The sequence below is a fragment of the Mycotypha africana genome, assembly GCF_025528875.1.
Source record: "Mycotypha africana strain NRRL 2978 chromosome Unknown BDF20scaffold_2, whole genome shotgun sequence".
NCBI classification, from domain to species: Eukaryota; Fungi; Mucoromycota; class Mucoromycetes; order Mucorales; family Mycotyphaceae; genus Mycotypha; species Mycotypha africana.
In genome coordinates, this window is record NW_026515726.1 from 2828221 (window position 1) to 2842252 (window position 14032).

At 37.9% G+C, this 14032-nt stretch overlaps 6 protein-coding genes across 6 annotated transcripts; 2 read left to right on the forward strand and 4 right to left on the reverse strand.

Moving 5' to 3' along the window:
* The first annotated feature begins 495 nt into the window (after window positions 1-495).
* On the forward strand, window positions 496-3841 carry BDF20DRAFT_855043 (SERCA-type calcium-translocating P-type ATPase). The gene is made up of 3 exons (XM_053080215.1): window positions 496-696; window positions 805-3403; window positions 3482-3841. Exons 1-3 carry the CDS (start codon window positions 579-581, stop codon window positions 3756-3758), a joined length of 2994 nt encoding a protein of 997 aa, XP_052939675.1. The 5' UTR covers window positions 496-578; the 3' UTR covers window positions 3759-3841.
* Window positions 3842-4771: 930 nt separating this feature from the next.
* Window positions 4772-6483, forward strand: BDF20DRAFT_813964 (cytochrome P450; the record flags this gene model as incomplete). The annotated part of the gene is made up of 3 exons (XM_053076931.1): window positions 4772-4879; window positions 4977-5056; window positions 5139-6483. The coding sequence occupies 3 exons, from the start codon at window positions 4772-4774 to the stop codon at window positions 6481-6483; spliced, it is 1533 nt and encodes a 510-aa protein (XP_052939676.1).
* Window positions 6484-6654: 171 nt separating this feature from the next.
* BDF20DRAFT_814740 (uncharacterized protein) lies at window positions 6655-7089 on the reverse strand (the record flags this gene model as incomplete). The annotated part of the gene is made up of 1 exon (XM_053077011.1): window positions 6655-7089. The coding sequence occupies one exon, from the start codon at window positions 7087-7089 to the stop codon at window positions 6655-6657; it is 435 nt and encodes a 144-aa protein (XP_052939677.1).
* Window positions 7090-7932: 843 nt separating this feature from the next.
* Window positions 7933-10146, reverse strand: BDF20DRAFT_910822 (cytochrome P450; the record flags this gene model as incomplete). The annotated part of the gene is made up of 9 exons (XM_053083749.1): window positions 7933-8060; window positions 8144-8441; window positions 8512-8631; window positions 8696-8782; window positions 8847-9169; window positions 9237-9396; window positions 9495-9613; window positions 9698-9770; window positions 9850-10146. 9 exons carry the CDS (start codon window positions 10144-10146, stop codon window positions 7933-7935), a joined length of 1605 nt encoding a protein of 534 aa, XP_052939678.1.
* Window positions 10147-10646: 500 nt separating this feature from the next.
* On the reverse strand, window positions 10647-12945 carry BDF20DRAFT_814097 (cytochrome P450; the record flags this gene model as incomplete). The annotated part of the gene is made up of 10 exons (XM_053076944.1): window positions 10647-10765; window positions 10860-11157; window positions 11238-11357; window positions 11430-11488; window positions 11559-11586; window positions 11670-11992; window positions 12073-12229; window positions 12323-12447; window positions 12529-12601; window positions 12667-12945. 10 exons carry the CDS (start codon window positions 12943-12945, stop codon window positions 10647-10649), a joined length of 1581 nt encoding a protein of 526 aa, XP_052939679.1.
* A 56-nt stretch (window positions 12946-13001) lies between these two features.
* On the reverse strand, window positions 13002-13878 carry BDF20DRAFT_855071 (uncharacterized protein; the record flags this gene model as incomplete). The annotated part of the gene is made up of 1 exon (XM_053080216.1): window positions 13002-13878. A coding segment is annotated over exon 1 (490 nt), but the record flags the coding sequence as incomplete, so codon positions are not given.
* Window positions 13879-14032: the final 154 nt, after the last annotated feature.

A 14032-nucleotide genomic window follows, 5' to 3' on the forward strand; every position in this document is an offset into this window, starting at 1 on the left:
ACTTATGCATTTGTATGTACTGTTCAAACGTAAGTTTGCAATAATTTAGTAAACAAACGATAAGAAAATTTGGCAGGCAATCAATTGAATACAAATTGTCTGTGCGAGCCGTTACTTCTCTCCAAGGTCTGAAGTAGTTACTTACGGTATAACGTGTTAATCTATAAATTGCTATGATTGTTGTTGAAGCAAAGGAAAAACAAAGGCTTTTATTTGCGTGAACTTTAAATCATCAAAATAGGACTAAAATTGTTGCATGCTCCAGTTTAGTTCATTTGATAAATAGTTCTTTAATATAACAAAAAAAAAAAAAAAAAAAAAAAAAAGAAAGGACAGTATTGGATAAATGCTTTACAACGTTTTCCTCTCTTGAAGGGCTCATTTATTAGTGGTGCAACATACTTGTCTTGTCTTAATTTGCAGGGATTCGTGTAACGGACACTCGGAAATTCAATACAGGTAAAAGAACGATAAAAGACTGGCAAGATCGTTAGGTCACTGGAGAGCAAGTTTCTATCCTTTTCTTCCTTAATTAACTATCATATTCTAGAATTATATTAATTCACTTTGCCTCTTCCATGGACAACGCCTTTGTGAAAAGTCCAGAAGAAGTCTGTCAGCACTTCAATGTGGATAGAACGAAAGGCTTAAATGCTAAGCAAGTAAAAGAACATCAAGCGAAATACGGAAAAAATGGTATGATTATTTTAAGGAGAACTAAATTATAGATAAATAACTGCGAAGGCTTTTAATAATTAATGAAATACCTTTCATTTTGTTGATGAATATCTACGTTTGTTATAGAATTACCTGTAGAAGAATCGACACCATTGTACAAGTTAATTCTCGAACAGTTCCAAGATCAGCTAGTTTTAATCTTACTTGGCGCTGCCATCATCTCATTCATTCTTGCGATCTTTGAAGATCAGGAAACCAGTACTGCTTTTGTTGAGCCAATCGTCATTCTCATTATTCTCATCGCTAATGCTACTGTTGGCGTACTTCAAGAAACTAGCGCTGAAAAGGCCATCGATGCCTTACGAGAATACTCCCCTGACGAAGCTAAAGTGATCCGTGACGACGGTACAGTACGCAAAGTACGTGCTGAAGAATTAGTCCCTGGAGATATCATTGACCTAGCTGTTGGCGATAAGATTCCCGCCGATGCTCGTGTTCTTTCCATTTCCTCCAGCGTATTTCGTGTCGATCAAGCTCTATTGACTGGTGAATCTGTCAGCGTCGAAAAACAAGTTGAAGCCATCCATGACGAAAAAGCCGTGAAGCAAGATCAATGCAATATGTTGTTTTCGGGCACCACCTGTGTTTTGGGTAAAGCTAGAGCGATCGTCGTCAATATTGGCGCTTCTACGGCCATTGGTGACATCCACAAGTCCATCTCTTCTCAGATTTCAGAAAAGACACCCTTAAAACGCAAACTGGATGATTTTGGCGATATGCTGGCGAAGGTGATCACAGTTATTTGTATCTTGGTTTGGTTAATCAACATTCAGAATTTCAATGATCCTTCACACAAGGGATGGTTAGGAGGTGCAGTTTATTATTTTAAGATTGCTGTTGCTTTGGCCGTAGCTGCTATTCCTGAAGGTTTAGCTGCTGTCATTACTGCTTGTCTTGCATTGGGTACTAAGAAGATGGCAAAACGTGGTGCTATTGTCCGTAGTTTACCTAGCGTAGAAACATTAGGATGTACCAGTGTCATTTGTTCTGACAAAACAGGTACATTGACGACCAATCAAATGTGCGTCTCTCGTGTTGCCGTGGTATCTAGCGTAGATGGTACAGTTGATGATTTGACAGTTGATGGTACTAGCTATGAACCCATTGGCGATGCTCGAACGATGAATGATAATGCCATCGTGACTCCTACAGAAGGCTCTATTTTGCATGATGTGTCTCTTGTCTGTTCTCTTTGCAACGATGCTCGCATTGTCTATGACGCGTCTTCTGATAGCTATTCCAACATTGGTGAGCCTACGGAAGCAGCTCTTCAAGTTCTGGTTGAAAAGCTACGTACACCTGATCAACAATACAATCAGCATCTTGATGGGTTTTCCAAAAGTGAACGCTGTACAGCCTGTAACGACTTCTACGGTCAACAACTCAAACGTACAGCTACACTTGAATTTACACGTGATCGTAAATCGATGTCTGTCATCGTCAACAACAATACTTTACTGGTTAAGGGCGCCCCTGAGTCCATCATGGATCGCTGTTCTTTTGTCCGCTTAAGTGGATTAGAAGCGCCTGTTCCCATGACCGATGCTATCCGTGAAGGCCTGAATAAAAAGGTACTTGAATATGGGCAAGGTATGGCCCTTCGTTGTATTGGTCTTGCCAAGGTTGAACATATCAACCCAGAACAATTTGATTTACGTGATCAATCCAAGTTTGGTTTGTATGAAAGCAATATGACTTTCATCGGTCTGGTTGGTATGATGGACCCTCCTCGTCCTGAGGTTGCTGACTCCATTGCGGAATGTAAGACGGCTGGTATTCGTGTCATTGTCATTACCGGTGACAATAAGAATACGGCCGAAGCTATTTGCCGACAAATTGGTGTGTTTGATGCTGATGAAGATTTGACAGGCAAAAGTTATACAGGACGGGAATTTGACAGTCTATCAGAAGAAGAAAAAATGCTCGCTATTCAACGTGCCAATTTGTTCACACGTACTGAACCTGGTCATAAGCAACAATTGGTTAATTTGTTAAAAAGGAACGGCGAAATTGTTGCCATGACAGGTGACGGTGTGAACGATGCACCGGCTTTGAAGCAGGCTGATATTGGTATTGCCATGGGTACAGGTACCGATGTCGCGAAATTGGCGGCTGACATGGTTTTGGCTGACGATAATTTTGCTACCATTGAAAAGGCGGTTGAGGAAGGACGTAGTATTTACAACAATACGAAGCAATTTATTCGCTACTTGATTTCTTCGAATATTGGTGAAGTGGTTTCTATTTTCTTGACTGTGCTTTTGGGTTTACCCGAAGCCTTGATTCCTGTACAATTGCTCTGGGTCAATTTGGTAACTGATGGGCTTCCTGCCACCGCACTTGGCTTTAACCCCCCCGACCATGACATTATGCGTAGACCCCCACGAAGTTCGAAGGAACCTCTCGTTGGTAAATGGTTATTCTTTAGATATATGGTAATTGGTACTTATGTTGGAATGGCTACTGTATTCGGTTATGTTTGGTGGTTTATGTTTTACTCAAATGGACCCAAGATTTCTTGGTATCAACTTTCTCACTTCCATCATTGCACAAAATTGTTCCCTGAAATCGGCTGCGATATGTTCAATAACGAATTGTCTATGAAAGCAACAACCATGAGTCTATCCATTTTAGTTGTCATTGAAATGTTTAACGCTATGAACAGGTAAAGTAGTTGAAAAGCGTTACCCAGATATAGGATAGAGAACCAATACTGATTGACCTCTGTACTCCACTAACATAGCTTAAGTGAAAATGAATCCTTATTAACCTTGCCTTTGTGGAGCAATCCCTACCTTGTGCTATCAATCGCTTTGTCCATGGTCCTTCATTTTATGATCTTATATGTTCCTTTCTTTACGAAATTATTTGCTATTGTACCCCTCAACAAAGAAGAATGGATTGCTGTTTTATGGATTTCTTTCCCTGTTATCGTTATAGACGAAGTACTTAAATTTATTACACGTAACTGGGTTGAGCCACCTACTACCACAGTCTCCAGGAAAATCAAAACCCTTTAGATAATGTATATACATCAATAAAATTTAATTATTTTTGAATACCACCGCAATTTTCAATGATGAAGTTAAATTCTATCCGCGGGAATGCTCATGCATGTGAAGTATAAATCTAGCTTTGATTCAGTTACACAAATACCATAATCAGGTACACTTCCTTTCAATGGCATCAACCTTCGAAATTCAGATCCCTAGTTGCCTCTAAGAATTTTTCAGCACAATTTAGTAATGAATGATATTGCAGCCTAACGGGAATATGTTGAAGATTGTTGAGCTTTTTGTTCTATAAGCCACCATTTGGTCAATTACAGTAAAATTAATGTGCCCAATCTAAACGTTTTATTTTCGGAAAGGATGTTCTTCCGAAAAATTTCCAAACAATAGGTCTTTAAAACAATAAAGACAATAGATGGACAATCACTTTTTGTGAACAATAAATATAGTATTGGCGTATAAGAGAACAGTGTATCATGCTGAGATGTATCTACAGTCCTATGCCGGAGTGTTCAGATTGCATATAGTGGATTTTCAATTAATAATGCCTGTTGTACAGTGCTCTCCAGCTTACTACAGTAGTTCTGCGAAGTATTTTAATTGCTTAATTTTTTTCTCTAACTGCTTCCGTTGCCAAATTTCATCTGGTATAATATCTCTCGCTATCGAGTTGGGTGCAGGGAGGGCACGCAGCCCTAAAACCATAATTCGATTCTGATACCATAATATAGTGACAGTTTAGAGTATTACGGAAGCAAGCAAATTAAACACTTCGAAGTCACCTCTGTTGTAACTGAATTTTATAAAAATCGTTCGATCCTTTTAAAGTCTGTCATGGATACCGACGGTGACACGCTTTTCTTTATACAGCAAAACGATTTTCTATTCCGTTTTGACACAATGCACATTTTAACTCCGGGTAACTGATGTATTTGATATGGAGCAAACACCAAAAAGTTTTTTATTTCTTCTTTTATTGTTTTAATTCAATAGTTCTTATATTAAAACACATAAAGGCAACAATGGCCATTATTTCTACACTTGTGCAAAATGCATCTGCAACAAACCTTTTTACTAAGGCTGTTGTTGCCATTGTCCTTTACTGGGCCTTCCACATCTTGTCTCAATTGGTAACGTATAACAAATTAGCGCACGGACGTTTACTATCTTGTTGAGTGCCTGTGATCAATTTTGGAAGTTTTTGCTTATCAATTCGTCTCGTTACAGATTCTCCCCAAAAATCCTAAGGCTGTTCCTACTGTTTTCTCTTGGGTTCCATTCATCGGTAGCGCCATTGAATTTGGAAAGTAAGTGATATCAAATTAACAGGCGAGGGTTTGGATAACAAAGGGATTATATGACTTAAGGTTGTTGCACAATACTGTATAGAGATCCAATTGTTTTCCTTAAGAATTGTCAAAAGAAATATGGTGACGTTTTCACTTTCAATTTGCTGCACAAGCGCGTTACTGCTTGTGTAGGTCCTGACGGAAATCAATTCATATTCAATGCTAAGCAAAATCTTGCCTCTGCTGCTGGAGCCTATAATCATATGACAAAACATGTTTTCGGTAGCGATATCGTTTTTGATGCTCCCCACAGCATTTTTATGGAGCAAAAGAGATTTATTAAGGCCGGTCTCAACATCGAAAACTTCCGTAAGGTAGTTCCTTACATCATCGAAGAATGTAATATGTTCTGGGATAAATATGATAAGAAGACCACAGTCGATGCCTACAAAATGTTCGGTTCTCTCATCATTAACACAGCTTCTCGCTCCCTTCTCGGTCCTGAAATCCGTAATGCTCTTGATGATGGTGTTGCTCAACTCTATTATGACTTGGATCAAGGTTTCCGTCCTCTTAACTTTATGTTCCCCAACTTGCCTCTTCCTGCTTACCGCAGACGTGACCAAGCTCGTGAAAAGTTGGCCAAGATTTATTCTGGCGTTATTCAAAAGAGACGTGCTGAGCCTGACGTTAAATACAACGATCTTCTTCAAGCTCTTATGGATGCCACGTACAAGGATGGTTCAAAAATTCCTGACCATCACATTTGCGGTATTCTAACCGCTGCCCTTTTTGGTGGCCAACATACCTCTTCCACCACATCTGCTTGGACTGTTCTTGAACTTGCTCACCGTCCCGAAGTTATCAAGGCTCTTCGCCAAGAAATGATCGAAAAGCTCGGTTCTCTTCAAGCCGAATTTACTTATGATAACTTGGAAGTACTTACCCTCTTGGAATGTGTCGTTAAAGAAACCCTCCGTCTTCACCCACCCATTTTCAATATGATGCGTCGTGTTGTCGCTGATAAGATGATCTATGATAAGACTGGTCAAGAAATTCCCAAGGGTAACTACCTCTGTGCCGCTCCTGGTGTTACTCAAATCGATCCTACCTATTTCAATGATCCTATGGTTTGGGATCCTTACCGTTGGATTAATAAGACTGATCCTGTTCACAAAATGGAAGTAGGTGATGATGCTAATATTGATTATGGTTTCGGTGCCGTCGGTATCTCCTCCCGTAGTCCTTTCCTTCCATTCGGTGCTGGTCGTCACCGTTGTATTGGCGAGAAGTTCGGTTATTTGCAACTCAAGGCTATCATTGGTACTTTTGTTAAGAAGTTCGATTTCGAAACTGTTTCTGAGGCTGCCCCCAAGCCTGACTATACCTCTATGGTCGTTGTACCTTCCGACAGTAGAGTTATACTCACTCGTAGAGATTTGTAAATTTTTTAATTTTCATACAATTCAGCTATCCTTATTCCACCCTTAATTCTAGTTTTTGCATAATCTTGTTCCTTTGTTGCTTTATAATTTTCTTATCATCATAACAATAAAATCTTATTTATTCCAAGGTTGTATATATATATATTATATAGAAGAAATCACTATCTTCAGTTAGGTATATGATTTTGTTGCATGGTTATGATTGGTTATTGTACTGAGGTGATATAAATGAAGAGCATACATGAGACCAGCGAACAACAATATGATTATGGTGAAGCGAACAAATCCATATAGTACTCTATATAACCATCGAACTGTTCCCATGACAAAGCAATACGCGATATATAGAAGAACTAAAACTAGAAACAAGCCCACAAAGTTGGACTCTATGACCATTTTAAACAATATATTGTACAATTGCCCAATAATGGTGGGCGAGTTCGACAGGAGATAAGATACAGTCGCCTTTGTCATCTGAATCATTTGATTAAGTTCCGGGATCGGTATATTGGCTTTCTTGAGATTTATGTAACAGAATGTATATGCTTCAGACAGCAGATGGAATGCTTGCATGGTGACATTAAATGTGTTATTGACATCCTCCATTTCAAATCAAAAATGTTTAACTTAGGGGCTATGGCAGTGAAAGCGCGAAAACAAGACAGAGACGCAATTTCTCTTTCCAAAAAAATCAAAACAAAAAAAGAGGAAAAAGATTCCGATCAAAACTTTTCAGCACAATTTCGTAAGGCAATTACATCAAATATTTTATACATAATATAGCACCTCAAAGGCATTTTGCATTTGTGTTTAGTTCAATCCCTGTCTCAAACAAATTGCGTAAAAATGAGGGGTAGAAAAGGCTGTGCCTGCCACCGTTAAACCCGCTGGTCCTCGAAGTAAACTCAATATGTACTTTTTCTCATTAACGCATTTTACAGAGACGCGTCGTACCAATTCAAAGGTATCATATGAGCTAAGATACTAGTTCAATATTCTGTACATACCCAAACGTAACCAATTTTAGAAAAATGTGCTCGATTTTTTTTTTCTGCCATTATTATTGACCTGACGCCTTTGAACTATGAAATATCTATTACATAGAACTCGATTAAAATGGTCTCTATGGCCGAGCTTCTTAATGAAATGAAATTTGTCAAGTTGGCTTTCAGAAGCTTAGAGCTCTCTATGTAAGTTTTCCAAGGAACAGACAGAACAGACAGAATGGCTTTGCATTAGACACAGTATCTCATGGTTGACTGCGTTAATGTACTTCTCCCATTGAAAGCAACTTTTACAACACAACTAATTTGAATACAATTAATCTATACATGATTAGATTATATATTAAGCTATGGAAGCTTTAATTTACTTGCTATTTGCCGTACAAGGGCTTCAAAACAATATACAGCTCATAGAAGACTAGTAAATTTATAGTGTCAATTTGTTCTAGTATCTCTTTTTAAAGATAAGGTCAAGTTTATCACTCATAATGACCAGTCCCCAAGCGATACCTTTCTTCTGCAGAACCTTTTTGTGAGGTGAGTTTTCTGGAAGCGACCACGTGTATTTTCTCACTAAATGGAACATTAAAATAGAGTAAAAAGAAAAGGATAAGTATACTTCTCCTTTTCAGCATATTGCTAAATTCGGCATTTACATAGCATTGAAAGCACTACGCGTTGTTCGGCTAAACTGAAATTCATGCCAATACATTGACGCCCTCCATTAGAGAAAGGCGCCCAGACAATGCCTTCTTTGCTGTCAGCTTCACCACCAGGTAAGAATCTGTCAGGATTGAACTTGTATGGATCAGTCCATACCTCAGGGTTATGGTGTAGATTATATATATCCACAGTCACTTCAGATCCTTTGGGAATGAAGTTGCCCACTATATCCATGTCTTCTAAGACTACTCGGCTGGTAATATTGTAAACAGGAGGATGTCGTCTCAAAGTCTATGGTCAATTTTTCATGTTGTTAATAATGGTTCCCAAGCATTTCAGAAAGAGTACAAATAGTTTTTACTTCTTTAATAACCATATTGAGGAAGTTTAATTCTTTAGTTTGTTCGAGAGTTGGTATGGCATCTGCAGGACTGTCACCAAGAACCCTGATTGCCTCCTCTCTTGCCTTTTCTTGCAGTTCCTACAGTAATTCATGGGCATTAGAGCTTCTTTTAGTCATATTCAAGCATTACAAGTTTACTTACAGGATTCATGGCCAGTTCATAAAGTGCAAATGCTAATGTATTGGCTGTCGTATCATGGCCCGCAAGGAAAAATATACACAAATTACTCTTAAAGCAACATACGGATGAGTTAGTATCTACAAGCATCCATGCAACTTAGATGGCCGCTTACACGAAGTTCTTCATTCGACATTTTGTCGCCCTCTTCATTCATTTCGCTTTCAATCATTAAAGTCAACAGATCCCTCTCACTATCTGTAGTCTTTGATATATTATGCCGGACAAGCTCTCGTTTTTGATTAATGATGTCGTCCAAATTACTCAAGAATTTATCGAGTTTCTCATGGAGTTCTTTTCTCTTTTTGAAAAGATGGACGTACTTGGTGTCAAATTGATAGAAAAAGATAAAAAAGGGATTACTCATGCCGCCTTTAACAGAGTCATAATAATCCACCCATTTGTTGTGCTTGTCACCAAGTGCATTGAAATCAAAGTCTAAATGTGGGTAGAATAACAAATGAGAAGCAAGTAATGACGAAACAACGACCATTATAGGTCTTACCAAAGCCTGTGATTCCTATAGCATCAAGTGTCCACCTCTCAAAAAGGTCGAGCACATCAATTGTATCACCTGGTTCTTTGTTTATGACCTCAAACATCTTTATGGTGAGTTCACCAAAGGTTGTAATTGGCATAGACCGTTGGAAGGCAGGATTTGCAATCTAACTCAGAAATCATCAGTATATTGTTAGCTCTTTATTTTTCAATTAGCCCATTTTAACTATGGATGTATAGTGTACAGATTATTTGCTGTGCATACTTTTCTATGTCTTTTCCAGTCTGGTCCGCTGACACTGAGAATACTGGGTCCGCCAATGAATTTGTTAATGAGTGTCCCAGGTAGTCCTACATTTGATAGCGCCTTGGGAAAGCTGCTTTCTATATTGGAGACCAAAGAGAAAAAAGATGATCAGATGATCCACTTACTTTAAGAATCAGTCGTCAAATGCTCTACAGATGTACCTGGTTTTAACAAAAGTTGCTTTACTGCAACTGGATTGGCAAACATGACTGACCAACCTTGAACAGTCGGCCTCTGAAGGTATAATAAAGGTGGAAACAAATCTTAATAAAAAAAAAGATAGCCCAAGCATGATAACAATCTGTGTGCTTACTACGTAAACGCCATTGGACCTTTTCATTAGGGGCAAGATTTGTTCTTTTGAATATGCTTCTAACAAAGCGTCTTTGAAGACATATCTTAAAAATGTTAGATAGCTGATGAATGGTAGATGTCTCAATTTCTTGGAGGGCTGAATAAATTTCTGAATAGTTGAATATAAAAATGCAAGCGCTATAGCGCTCGAGAGAGTTATAATACCAGCTTTTCTTGTGATTGTTTTGGAGACAATCTTTAATAAAGCATCAATATTAGTGTTGAGATTTTGCACCAGATGTTCAGTTGCAAACATGGTTTAGAGTTGCTGAATGTATCTGCAAAAAAAATGGAGAATGGAACAAAGACAGCCGCTAACTCTTGAAAGAGAATGAAAGCTTTTTAAGAAAAGAAAGGTGATGGAACCAATAAGAGTTGCTACAATCCTTATTGTAGAATGGAAGAGCAGGGGAATCTTCTGTGTGCTGTCATTTTGTGCAAATTCATCTCTTTGATTGGCCTGGGAACGTGCAAGCGCGGAAACTACTGCCCGAGTGTTATGGAATGCTCCGCGAACGTTTCCTAACTGTTGGAATTTGCGTAACAATTATTCTACATTCTGGATGTTAGTGTTAAGTGATCTTAACTTCTCATGGAAAAAGGATCAATGTGCTAAAGCAAAGAAAAGAGACATGTACGTAAGATAACTAAAAAGAGTTCGGATTTATTGCATAGAGTATTAGAAAACTATAGAACTAAAATGCTATACTAGCTCAATTTGAGCGCGTTTTGCCAAATACAACTGTAGCATGGCAATCAATAACGCCGCGTAAAGATCAACTTCAAAGACTTGGGAGCAAAGCTGAAGTATCGGTCATAAATCACACGGTTATAATGTTCAGAATCGCGTGAGATGCTGATTTCGTATCTTTTTACTATATGAGAAAAGGAACAAAAAGTGATAAATGTTAATAATGGTTCAACTTATTTTACTATGTGCTTTATCATATTGAGAAATAAGTAACATACATATCATAGACAATAGTACTCTTTGTTCCGTTAAGCTGAAGTTGAGGCCAAGACATTGTCTTGAACCACCACTGAAAGGGCCCCAAGTCAAGCCTTCGTGCTTATCGTATTCACCGCCTTCTTCAAACCGCTCAGGAATGAAGCTCTCAGGATTATGCCATATCTTTGGGTTGAAGTGAAGCGCTGCAAAATCCACACTGACCTTGGTGTTTTTAGGAATAAATATTCCTGCTAAGTTAACGTCTTTAGCTGTATCTCTTATCATCAATTTATCAACAGGTCCATCACGACGAAGATTCTAAAAGAAAAAAGATAGTATAGTATATACTCGAGTTAACAAGTATGTTATTTGAACTATATTTTCTACAAATAACTTACTTCCTTGAGAACCATGTCCAAATAGGACATTTGTTTCAGGTCCTCCATTGTTGGGACAACGTCAGCAGGTTCATCTCCAAGAATAGACAGGATTTCTTCACGCGCTTTCTTTTGTACGTGCTTGAGGATAAAATTCGATAGATTAATTATTTTGAAAAAAAAAAGTCGATTTAAAGGAAAGGAAAAGCTTACTGGATTCTTTGCAAGATTGTACATGCAGAATGCAAGAGTATTAGCTGTAGTGTCATGTCCTACAGAGATGAAAATTATAAATGTTATCCGTTTTGAGCCTAGTATTAATTAAAGTACAAATAGTTTTACCTGCCAAGAAGAAGAGAGCGATGTTTTCCTACAATCATTTAGAAATTTGATCACAGATCAGTATCTTAAGTATAGCTTGGCAAATGACCTGATAAATACTAGCGAGCTTACTCTGAGTTCTTTTGTCGTTGTTTTCGTACTTTCATGAAGGTCAGCCTCAATCATCAGGGTTAGCAAGTCTTTTTCGCTGTCAGGAATATTCTGCATTTTGTCATCAAGGATCTCCTGTCGTCTTTTGTCAGCCAAATTTTCGAGCATTTCATTAAATTCTACAGTTGCTTTCATTACTCTTCTACGTTTGGGCGACAGGTACATGAGTAGAAAGTCGTATTTCGCAAAGAAGAATAGGGCGGGACCAAATAAACTTGCAACGATGATATCGTACTTCTTCGTCCATCCTTCAGGGTCACCTTTCATAGCTTGAAAATCAAAACCTGAGTGACAATATACGGTACATATTAGCGCACATAAAGAGGAAAAAAAAAACTGGTAAAATACTCAATAAAAGTATTACCAAATGCAGATTTTCCCAAGGCATCTAAAGTATAGTTCTTCATAAACACAGTTATTGGAACGTTATTACTATCTTGATCGATCAGAGCAAAGAGGTCCAAGGCAGTTTCTCCGAATGTTTTGACAGGCATTGCTCGATGAAAAGCCGGATTCATTATCTGTATGCAAAACAGTTAAAAGCGTTAATGCATGTTTAATCGTATGCGGTTTTTTTTGACGGTTTATAATGTGTCTCAAAGACCAAGGCATACCTTACGCTGCTTCTTCCATTGTTCGCCATTAGAAATGGCGACACTTTCAATGCCCAAAAAATGAGTCAACGGGCTGGAATCACCAAGTAGATTTAAGAGATCATGAGATTTGGGAAAAAATGCGTCTGTATTATGGTTTCGACGCCCCCACCAACAAACGGTAAATAAGACATTTCTTACTAAAGATAACTATTTTGATAAATTACCTGATTTCATCAAGAGAGCTTTTGCAACTACTGGGTCAGTAACATATACGGTCCAGTTTAAAGGAATCTTTGACTATAATGTAAAGATTCGTGTTACAAGTGCCTTAAAGAGAGAGATAGGCATAATGGCATACTTACAATGTAAGCTTTATGATCTTTGTTGGTAAGAGGAGTAACCAATCTTTTAGTTCTGTCGAGAACGGGCTCTTTGGAATACATGGACTTAAACATGGTAAGAACGCCTATTTTTGGGAAGCATCTTAAAGCTTTGGGAGGAACGGTTAAAGAATAAGCTTGTTTAAGCACGAGACACAGGATAGCAACCCCGATGTACGAGTATTTAGACTTCTTCTGTAACATGGGCAGCAATTTTTCCAATGCTGAACTGTACGATTTCACCAAGATATTCAGATCCATTTTTTTTTAATAGTTTGATATTGACTTTAACTGTTGGGCAAGAAAAGACTATATATAAGAAAAAAAAAAAAAAAGGAGAATAACTGTTTATTGCAGGTATCGGTCATGTATAAATATGCTTGCTGACTGATTCAAACAATACGGCTTGTTCGGCTACTTTCCCCGTAGAGGATTGCAAATCAAACACTGCATATCTCATATTTTAAGCTCAACATTCTAATAGAGTGAGCGACGCTTATATTACATCATGTTCCGAACACTGTAAATTTTTTAATACTGCCAATAAGTAATCCGGGTAAGGATTATATTTTGAGTCATATTATGCTTTTATAATCTACGTGTGAAGGTTACGTTTTATTCCCTCAAATCACCAAGCCAACCTTATAACCAGAAGCCAGTCTTATCAACCACTCAACCTTAATATAGGATTTGGAGGGGATATCACTTAAATCGAATTGTTGCTTCAGGGATAGCTTCTTTTTTATGCTCCCCAGAGAGAGAGAGAGAGATAGACAGATCGTCGACTTTCGGACGCCGAACATTTTATCTTTTAGAACTAGTTGTAATCTTCCCTTCTGTCTTTCAGGACTTAAAAGCTTTTGAAGGAGCAGTATAGACATATCCAGATGAAAAGCAATAACAGTCAAAATAGATAATATCAATAAAAAGCATTTATAACTTAATGGTTCTTTATTTACAGTACGATATTCGAAGCATTGCTTATCCTCGACGCTATAACGAACGTAATATTTGGTTCTGCTTAAGCTTTTTCGCTTAGCCATGACTATATATAGCAAAAAAGTTACTGATAAAAACATTGTATTTTTCGCTGATAACGGACAGAATATGCCAGGCATATACTCTCAGACCGGATCATTCAGTATCCATTCAAAAATTCAGGAACGTTTTCTTTTTTCTTTTCCCGCTTGTTCAAAAGGACATATTTTTTTTTGTTCTTTTTTAATCTGAAAAAGCGAGAGGTATACTTATCAATAACGTAAAAGAACTCGAATACTTTACTGTTAGCAATTTTTGCATTAGCAGCTGGTTTCTGCTTACCTAACAGCCCATAAGAATCCATGTGAAA